This window comes from Nothoprocta perdicaria, unplaced genomic scaffold (assembly GCF_003342845.1).
Source record: "Nothoprocta perdicaria isolate Ctin4 unplaced genomic scaffold, notPer1 scaffold_1, whole genome shotgun sequence".
Classification (NCBI taxonomy): Eukaryota; Metazoa; Chordata; class Aves; order Tinamiformes; family Tinamidae; genus Nothoprocta; species Nothoprocta perdicaria.
In genome coordinates, this window is record NW_020454093.1 from 2,753,429 (window position 1) to 2,764,346 (window position 10,918).

The window sequence follows — 10,918 nt, forward strand, 5'->3', positions numbered from 1 at the left end:
TCTGAGGCTTGTTTCTTTTGCATTTTAGAGGGCATGTTCTGGTATGAAGAGCACCTTCCATACTACAGGAAAGGGCTATTAATGTTAACTATCATATGAGAAAGACTAATAATAATAATAATTTAGTCATTATAACCTGACATAGTTGAAAACAATACAAGTACAATGCTACAGTTTTTATGAGCATATTTACGAGCCGTGAGATAAATTGAGGAGAAATTTTTCAATGCATGTTTCTCCTCACTATTTGGGGAATCTTAAAAGCTCCAGTTTCTCTACCCCCTTCTCTTTCACTTTCTTTCCCAATTTAGTATGGAAGGTGAACTTGAAGAAAAATTAGCTAGATGTTTGGCATATTATAGGTATTGAATTTTTAAAGGGATAGTTTGGGAATAAATCCTTACTCACTATGAAGTAGATTATGGAATAGTAGAGCAGTATAAAAAATAGATGGTTTTTATTTATATCCCTCCTTGTTCCCCCTCCCCGCCCCCCCGATGGATGTGTAGTACCTGTAACTGACAGACATCCAGTACTTAAATGCTTGCTTCCATCACTATTAGAGAATTTTTGGAAGCATCCAAATACTGACATTTTGTTTATTCTCTTAATAGTTTCTTTAAATGTGGATGCATAACTGCAAATAAATGTTGTGTGGTGTACCTATAATAAGTTTGTTGTAGGATATTGTGCTGCGTGCCACTGGTATATGCTAGTGTATTACTGTTTCCCACTGTAGTCTATGCTGAGCTATTAAGACACATCTGTTTATGGAAACATGAGAAGGTGGTAGCTAAAATTGCTCAGAAAATGAGTACTTGCAAAAATTTCGGCTTTGACAGAAATTATACTTGCTTTTAGAGACTGTAGATGTGAAGCCTTAGGGATGAAACCTCCAAGTGCACTTTCTTTTACAAGTAGTACTTTAATTACAAATAACTGGTTTATTATTACCGTAATGCTTGAATTATGTACTTCAAAATGTTCTCACAGAAAAAGACAGTTTCACAAATTAGATCTGTTGCTGAACACTGAAATTGAGTAATACCAGAGGAAAAAATAAGTACAATACCAGTGTGCTGTAGCTTTTGTGGAATGAGTATGCTTGAGGCTGCCAGTGTATCCTACACCAAACTTTTCTTGGAGAAAGCATCATCTGCTTTATTGCATGTTTCATGAAACTGTTCACAAATGCCTGTTTAATTAGAGTGTTGCATAGTATGTCCCTTGAACATAGGTTTCCTTTCTCTGCTTCATATAAATCTGCTGGATTTTAGTATTATTCATGTATTTTGCTTCAAGTAATCCTGATACATTATTCCCCACCCTCTCCTTTTTCTAAAGATTAATCTTCTGTGAGTTGAGCAAACACCATTAAAACACATTTGTATGATGATGTTTCCATGTGTCTGTCCCTCGCAACAAAGGCCCAGACGATTTAATCGCGCGGAGAAGCAGTTCTGCTCTTCGTGTGTCCTAGTGCCTTTGTATCGGAAATCAGCTCCTGGAGTGACTTCTGTGAAGAAGCCTCTTGGGAACAATACAAAAATTGGGATTAAGTGATCTATTAGATGCAATTAGTGGCTGTGAGCAACCACTTTAAAATAAAAACTCTGCTGCATCATAAAGAAATTAAGTATTTAGTGCTTACTGAGAAGAGCATTGTTTATTATTTTTTAGATAGGCCCCAATATGTGTACCGTAAACATGTTTCTAAATATAGCTGTATTAGTGGTAGACCAATTAAAATCTTGAAATACAATTTTTTCAGAAGTTTTTAATATCTATGATTGAAAATGCCTCATTCCTTTCTATCAAGAGTATCCAGAATAGTACACCTGATGAAAACTTAAAAAGGTGCAATAGTTAAATTGAGTGTGAGAGCTACCTGTAAAGAGGGCAGAATGACTGCTTGTTTCAAAAAGCCTTTGGATTTCAAGTTGTGTTTTTGGTGTTCTCTCATTTACTTCTTTAATTTTTCTTTTTGCCCTGGAGAGTATACCATATATGTTGCTGCCTCTTATTTCGGGGGTGGTAATAAACAGCACTGGTGAAATCTTATGTTTATTATCATACACAGATTCTGTTGGTTTCTGTTTCTGAGTTATTTGTTGTTTTTTCTTTATTTTTTCTCCTTCCCCCTCATTTGCTCATGTCTTGGTTGGCGTTTGGTGGTGTATAACCGTGATTGCGTTACCTTAGCAATAACAATTGGTCGTCTTGGTTACGTTTGTCCTCAAGAGGTGGCCCCCATGCTACAGCAGTTTATAAGACCCTGGTGTGTATTATTCAATCTTTTTTTTTTTAATTCATTTTTCTTCACTCTCTTTCTTTCTTCTCTCTATCTCACTTTTAGATATATTTTCAGTTGGTTACAAAATCTCAATCCTTAATCATTGCCAACCATGTGACTAATCTTGTCCTATCAGGTTTGTGAGTTTTTAGTAGCACCGTCATGTATTCTTTATGTTGTGGCTAACGACTAATTTATGCATGGGAGAAGATTGTCACATGCTTGCTGTGTTAAAGAGCTTGACTATGAAAGAGCATTTTAAAATCCACCAGAATGATAATACAATGCATGCGAATACTGTAAAAGTTAAACCGTGCATTACTTTACTTAAAATTCAGTCTGAGGCTTGAATTGCTGTTAGGAATATATGTTTATAGACTTGTTATGTATAAAATAGTTTGCTTGCCGCTGTAAAAGTTAAATAACTGTTCTGTAAGTGGTATCTGACATAATTCATACTGTGGTAGTAGTACATGTTCTGCTTCTAATAATGATAATTTCTATAAACATTTCAGATACATGTTTCTTTTGTATTTAATGGAATGTGGGTCACACTTTGTAACTGCATTTAGTACAACAGGAGAACAAGATTCTTCAGATCATGCTTAATGTAAATAAAAGTAGTAAATACAGTGCACAACAAGTACTTCTCTATCTTCTAAGTGTTCAGAGTAGTGTTTCAGAGTAGTGTTTCATATCATCTTATCAGTGTGACTTATTCCATCAAATACTGTTACATAGTTTTGACTTAGCTGTTTCTTAGTTACCTTGACACTCAATTAACAGCTTCACTCTCCAACTTACTAGGTGCACTTCTCTGCGAAACATAAGGGACAATGAGGAGAAGGATTCAGCCTTCCGGGGGATATGTACCATGATATCAGTCAACCCCAGTGGAGTAGTCCAAGTAAGATATTTGAATGGATTTTTTTTTTTCCTTTATTCAAATGCAATTTTCTGAACGCTGTAAATGGCATATTAAAAAATCACCTTGATTTGATGCCCTGCCAGACATAATGTAGCTTTATTTTTGAGGTCAAGGACAGCAGAGTCTTTATATCACTTATGATAGACATAGCGATAGCTCAGGATTTCTATTTTGGTAATCCTCCTGGAAAGGAAAAGGGTGGAAGTGAGGTAGGCTTGTATTAAAGACACACAGTTTGAATTAAAGTGTAAAATAAAAGTATAGGTAATGAGCCTTGATTAAAATAGTTAGGCTTTGAGATTTTTGATGGTTTCATATTTTTATTCATGTGTTGAGGGTCTGTAAGGAAAATCTAAGGCAAAATTTTATGTAAGGCAGAATTCTGTAAATGAAATCATAGTTTAAGATACAATCTAGGCTTTTGTTCTTTCTTTTTAAGAAACAGAACAAAAAAAAATTAACTCTTAAAGTTGGAGTAGAGAACCCTGGACCTTGAATATTTTGCTTAAAGAGTCAATGGGACAAGGAAGATTTACTCCAAAGTAAAGCTATACAGTGTAGTATGTAAGAGGAAAAAAAAAAAAAAGGTGGATTTCTGTTGGAAGCCATGAGGATTTTGCACAGAAAATATCATGCAAATTGCTGGATTTTTTTTTTAATACAGAGGTCTTCCCCTGCTTTCAGTCTTCCTTCCTGAAATGCACAAGTTGAGCATTTATCTTGTTTTAAAAATATTCAGTTTGGTTTCTAATGCCTGATATTGTACTTAGCATTGCCCTCCTCTGCTGTCCACTTGTCCTTTCATACAACTTAGGGAGGAAGAACCTAAGAACTTTTTCATTATCCCATCTCTTTCCCTGTAGTCATCCTCAGCTCCCGTTCAAAGATATATGCTATCAACTTGATGATTAAAGATTTGTTTTAACAATGTAGTAGGGGGTAATGTGTGGGGAGCCAGTGAAGGGAGTGAAGGATTTGAGGGTGAATGCTAAATGTTAAACATTGTGTGTCCCAAAAACAGAATTCTGTTTCTCCTTGGAGAAATACAATAGCTTTTTATTCCGCAACTCAAAATATGCCAGAAATGTGTTTTTGAGTTGATTGCTTGCTATAATTGGTTCTTGAACTTGATCAGTGTACTAAGAATTAGATAAGTGTGTCCTGGGAGAGATTTTTATGTAACTGGTTTTAATTGATCACCAACTTAAAACACTTTCTTATACATATGCATGCATTTATTTGCCATTATTGCCTGAACTGAGTGGAAAGTACATAAAACCAATCGTGAATTGAGCTTAAAGACACTGTGTAGCTCATAGAATAAACACCAAGTATTGCATTCACTCCTGTAAATTGAGGATTCTAACCTGTCTGATTGTTTAATCTTATAGGACTTTATTTTTTTTTGTGATGCTGTTGCATCGTGGATTAGCCCAAAAGATGATCTTCGAGACATGTTCTGTAAGGTAATGTTTCCAGTGTAACAGTATATTGTAACTGTTCTTAACTGTTCTTAAATTCTTAAATGTTAAAAAAAAAAAGGGGGGGGGATTTTTTTCAAATATATTTATGTACAATATGCAGAAGGTATTTGTGTATAATCTTAAATACAAAAAAAAAATACAAAAATGTTTTTCTTCTAAGCAAATTTGTGTTTTGGCTGTGGGTGTTTTGTTTGTGGCAAAAAAGCCACAAACATAACTATTACAAGAAAACAACTAGAGTTGTGACTGAAAAACATGTAGTGCTGTCCAGTTCTATTTATCTTACTTCTGCTGAAAAATAAGATTTTAGAATTATAGATCCTCTGCAGAATCCTTCTTGGATGTGTAATGAATAGAGTAAAGCTTAAAGAAAAATGATACCAAGACCAAGAACTCATTTCTAGACAAACTTGTCAATATTGTTCAGGGAAAAAAGAACATTTTGCATTGTGTATTTAAAAAGAAAAAAAGGAAAAAAAAAAAAGAAAAAAAAGAGAAATAGATAGCTGTCTTTGTTAGTTTTGAGGCATTTTTTTGTTGTTTTTTTTTTTAAAAATAGGCCAATATTCTCAGATTCATAGTCAGATGCTACTGCTATTCAGTAGTGGGACTCTCTCTTGTGTGTAAAATGGGATGTTTTTGAGATATGTATGGCAAAATTTAACGAGAGCCTTCTTAATTGGAAACATATTCTCTTTTAGCTCCTTACCAAGTTTATGGGTCTCTATTGCGTTTTCATATGATTCAAACCATGCTGAGTGTGAAGACTGGAATAGAGGCTAGAAATTTTGCATGCCATGATGAAGAGCAAAGACAGAAATCTCTCAATTCTAGATAGGAGACAGTTATCTGAGATACTACTAAGAAATGTCAAGCTTGGGAAATACAGAGCTCTTAAGTGTTCAGATATCAGTAGAAGAAAACAACAAATAATTGTAGTCTTAAAGGGTAGTGTTTATGTTGATTGCCCCAAGCAGTTTCAGTGCATGTTTCTGCACTGATTCCTCCACAAAGAGGACAGGAGCTTAGCTCACTAAAGCAAGTGGTCATTCACGTTATTTCCAAGAAGGTCATGTGGGATGGATTCAGTGCATTTGCACCTAACACGGTGGGCTTTGATCACTTGGCGTAAAAACACATATTTGTTTTCCCTGTTGTTTGATTTTGCTTACTGTATAAGAAAGGAGCTGGACCTTTCTTCAAGTTATAATTCCTTGAGTGGGTGTTGATGAATCTGAATATGATTACTGCATTCCAGTTTCATGTTTATTCAAGCCCTTCCAACAATAATGTGTGTTTTTGAAACAATGGGAGGGGAAAAAAAAAACTTTTTTTTGGAGTCCTTGAAATCTTTCTCTCGCTAGTGGATGTTGCAGTGCTTCTTTTATTTGGGAGCACTAAAGCTGAGAGAAAGAAAAGCCTTCTGCTACTTGTGTTAAGATCTCACACAGGCTATAATTTATATGTACGTGTGTGTGTGTGTATTTTAAATTTTATTTTCACCTTTTTTAAAAGCAACACGTTTAAGACTGTAGTTGAAGATCAACCGTTAGGATTGTATTAAAGGGTTATTAAAAGAGTCTATTTATTTTTATCATCTGTTTCTTGGGTTGTGTTGGCTTCTAAGTAGCTGCTAATCCGACCCTCTTGGTTAGGGAGGATCTGCTTGTGGTCAGTGGGTGACCCTTTCATGTCTGTAGTTCCTATTTAAAAGCAGTTGTGCTCAAAAACATTGTGTTGAGGAGAAACTGGATACCAGAAGCTGTCGATTTGATATTACCTTATCCTCTTTGAGAATGTTTTTGTGACAGGTCATTTCTCAGTTCACTATCCTTGTGTTTGAAAACTGGCACAACTTATGTCGTTGTGTGTTATTTTCTGTAAATATGACCCATGTCATTTTTATATATTCGTATATAAATATATATATATATATAATATATATATAAAAATATATATATATAAATATATAAATATATATATATATATTCGTATATAAATATATAATATTTATATATATTATATATATTTGAGACATTCCTGTCTCAAAAAAAAAATAATACCTCTTTGACAGTATCCTCTAACTTCGTCAGTTTAGGTAATTTGTTGTATTAGAAGGCTCAGACTGAAACTTTTTTTAAACACTGGCTTTTGACTGATGTGGATCCCTGTTTTTAAAGTGTATCGATGACTTTTGACTTCCTTTGTGGTGCAAGCTGAGAGAGGGATGGAAAAAACACATCTACGCAGCAGATGCTTTTGCATTTGTGCCAGGGTGAAGGCCTGCCAGTTCCTGGCCGGTAGTGGCAGTGGTTCTGCCTTGCTTTCCTTCCTGACCTTTAGAGACGTGCGTATACAATAATCTGAACACATGAACTGTCAGCTGACAAAATGTTTAGCTTTCTTAAATAGCCCTACTCTAGCTGCAAGTGACTCCATCCAGTAAAAATATTTGGTTTTCTGTTAATTTGTGTTGATAGCTAAATTCTATGTCCTGTCATGCTTAACACAGATGTGTTTTACATAAGACTTGACTAAATGTCCTTTGTTTGTTACGCTCGTTTAAATATTAAATGTGAGAACATAAGTGGACAGCGATTAATGATTGTCTTGCCTTTACTCTTTACTGCCCTATGTATAGATTCTTCATGGATTTAAAAATCAAGTTGGGGATGAAAACTGGAGGCGTTTCTCAGACCAGTTTCCTCTTCCCTTAAAAGAGCGCCTTGCAGCTTACTATGGAGTTTAACCTCACGTACTGTAGCTGCAGTCCCATAATTAGAGGTAAGCCCTCAAAGCACCTGTACTACACAGAGTTGTAAACAGGCTTCCTCTCTGTTTCCGTTGTGTGAAACCTGATTAGTCATCGACCAGGTTCACTTTTTTTTAAGATACATTGGAAGAGGTATCTTTTCTTCCTATAAGAAGAAAATAAGGATGATAGTGTACCGGAATGATTGTAACTGTAGCAATAGCTGTTGTATGAATGTGTTTTTTGAGAGTATGGGAGAGAGAACTATATGCACAGTGATGTATCAAGATATATATATCAAATATAGCTGTAGCAGATAGCCTGTTTGGGCTTAATAAGCAAAGTGTTGGATATAATCCTCAAACCACCATCTTGAAGACAGGGCTTTGAAAGATGTGTTCATGCTGTGTCCTAAGAATGGTAGATGGTGGATGTGCCCTGTGCCAGAATGCTTCTCTGGGACAGGCAAAGCAAGGTTGTTTAATACAATAGCTGTGGGAAGTCCTCAATACATACTGGGTCATCTTTGCACCAAATAAAGTTAATCCTTAATTTTACTGACTAAAAGCCTGGTGTTTTGGGGAGCTTCATGCATTTATTATTGCAGTGTCCCACTTTATACACCAATTTGGAACTGCTACAGTTGTGGCATGGAGCCACAGCTTCAAATACAGCAAGAGTGATTGAGGTGTATTCTGGAATAGTGTCTCATATCTTCCTGCTTTCTATGCTCTCCCTACGCACTATGTAAAGAAGTTCCCACATATAAAATACTGTCATGCTATGGAAGATAATTATTATACTAAATAATAACCTTTGATAGTAATAATACTAAAAGTAAGAGTGGATTAAGTTTCATTCATTCATCTTTATATATTTGTTTGAGAATTTTTGTACTGAAATTATGGGATTGAATCGTGATTCTGTTATACTGTTGAATGGATAACTATTTACAGATCAGCCTAAGATTTTATATATACCGAGTGATATTAAATACCCTTTTTGAATTATATGTTTGATCAGAACAACAACAGGTAGAAAAATGAGCTTGTTTCAAAGATTTACATGTTTAAGAATTACAAAGTTTTAGTTCTGACTTAAAAGGTTTGGGGGGAATGTTTTTCCTCCAAGTGAGGAGGAACCTCAGCACTGTCCAGTTTATATTGAGGGGTCACTATCAATCTTCTTTAATTGGCCTGAAAATGAAATCGGTAGTTCAGGAAAGCATTCATACAATAATCTTGTTCTTGATGTCTTAACCATCTTACAATTTTGGACCAAAAGGGTTCAAATATAGAGGACTTTTAAAATATATAGAACTGCTTTTGTCTTGAATCTAAGCCTAGCTGCAACAGTGGAACTGTTAGTGCAGCTTTAAAGATTCTGTTAGATTCTAAAGCATGCAACATTGCTTCTTGAACAATACTTTTTATAAATGTAATCCTTTTAAAACAAATTTAAAAGGACAAATCTAGGCACAGTTGTAACTTGAAGATTGGCCTCTGTTGCTTAAGCAAAGAGCTCTTTTGTGGTGATGGTGTCTTCTGTGCATGGCTCTGTGAGTCAAGCTTTGGAATAAGGTTTAACTGTCCCTTTATCTCTTCATTTTACAGGTCCTTCAGTCTGGGAGACTATGAGGGAGCCTCTGCACCCAGGGAAAATGTTACCCTTTACTGGGGGGAAGGGTAAACCAGTAGGGAATACAGTACAATCCCAACCCTACTGGGAGGGGCGGGAGGGAGGTGTTGCCGTCACTGTATTAAGTCGATGTTGGGAAATGTTTTAACATCTGGAGCCTTTGTGGGTGGAAATCTGTCTCCTATTACAACTCTGCACTGGATGTGAAGAAGCAAAAAAAAAAAGTCTATTCACAAAACAGCACATTCTGGAATATTGTGGGGAATTATACTAAAATAAGAACCATATAATTGAACCATAGGGATACGTAAAGAGGAAAACTATTTTGCGCACAATAAAGGAAACCTAAGAATGGGGGTCACAAACAGTAAAAGGCTTTCTTTTTTTCTTTTATTTTTTTAAGTAAGGGTTTTCTACATTATTTCATCCTGCTTGATGGGATTCCTAGGTATTTGCATGTTAATGAAGAACTACACAAATGAAGTTAGTACAGTTAAAATGCAGCTTGTGTCTGTATTAGGAGCAGGCACTTGCAGTGTACAATACAGAAACCCCATCATAAATTAATAAAGGTTACCTTTGATAAAATGAAGAAACCTGCAAGCTGCCAAATGAGTCACTCCTTTTGTTTTTGGGGTACGGGGAGGGACACTTCAAAGGAAAGATTGACATCTTAATTTTTACATTTAAAAAATTTAAAGTAGTGGATATGATTTGATTATTGTACTTCATTAGATTTAATTTCTAGAGTAAGGCATTATTCTTAACGTGCAGTTTAAGGTTCAGGCATGCATTCTGGCTCATAGTGATCAGAAGTAATTTAAATTAGTGGGGAAGTAGCATGCTTGCATCACATAGAGTGAAATTGGTATACATTTACCTATGTTGCGCCAGTTTTGTGTTGCAGTTTACCAATTCAATATAGCCCTGCATTTAAATTTCCTTTTCTAAGATTCTGTGGATTTTATTTTTATTAAGGATATAGATATAAAGTACTGTAGTTTACAATTAGGCCTTGAAATACCTTTTTAGGATCTGTTAAGAATAAGATTGATATTGTATTGTGTGTAACCTGCACAATGTGGAAAGCTGATATAGCTGTGCAAAATATTTGCCTCTGTGCTGTCAGTGTGATGTGCTTTCTGCATGGTTATATACTAGTGATTTTATCAGAACCTCTAAAATGAGTTACATGGTAAGACCCGTTAAAGGCTGCGTAAATGTTAGTTGGCACGTAAGACAATTGTAGAAGTTGATGACATGATTGCTATATTTGTGTTTATTCCCACTCAACATATTACCTTCTATGCTTTCTTTTTGTTCAAAGCATGATCTTAAAGAGATGTTTAAGTTCCTGGATGTAATGCAGGGTATCTACACTGTATCGGCGCATGTTGGTGGCCCTTTGTGATGTAGTTCAATGCACAAGGGTGCAAGTTTAAAGCTACCGAGTGAAAGTTGGTTTGGATCCTCTTCATTTCATTTGTTTAGCTTTCTGTTGTGTTTTTTTTTCTCTACTTACATGTATTCCTGTGAATAAATCCTCGTTAAGTTAACCCTTTACTTTTCCTTCCATGTGTATTTTCTTATGTACTGTGAATGTGAAATCCTAACTGGTACACTTGATCTTGTGTCCATCTAAAAGTGGCAAGTCTTTCTTAATTTAGATTGCCTAAAGAGTATCCCATGATGATAAAGGAAAATGGAGAGATTTTTTTTAACTCTGCTGGTCAGAGGTGAAGCCACAGCTTTCCATTTTTCAAGTGCTGCATAATTAATCTGCAAAACAAAATTAAGCCATAACCGCCTTTTTATAGTTTTAG

At 35.3% G+C, this 10,918-nt stretch overlaps 1 protein-coding gene across 1 annotated transcript in view; it reads left to right on the forward strand.

Annotated features, from left to right (window-relative positions):
* Positions 1 to 10,640, forward strand: part of TNPO1 (transportin 1) — a 47,603-nt gene extending 36,963 nt beyond the window's left edge. Inside the window, exons 21-25 of the mRNA XM_026036265.1 lie at positions 2,203 to 2,278; positions 3,101 to 3,200; positions 4,613 to 4,687; positions 7,347 to 7,489; positions 9,071 to 10,640. Coding sequence (XP_025892050.1) covers positions 2,203 to 2,278; positions 3,101 to 3,200; positions 4,613 to 4,687; positions 7,347 to 7,454 — 359 coding nt within the window. The 3' untranslated portion in view covers positions 7,455 to 7,489; positions 9,071 to 10,640. The remainder of the gene's footprint in view (positions 1 to 2,202; positions 2,279 to 3,100; positions 3,201 to 4,612; positions 4,688 to 7,346; positions 7,490 to 9,070) is intronic.
* The last annotated feature ends 278 nt before the right edge of the window (positions 10,641 to 10,918 follow it).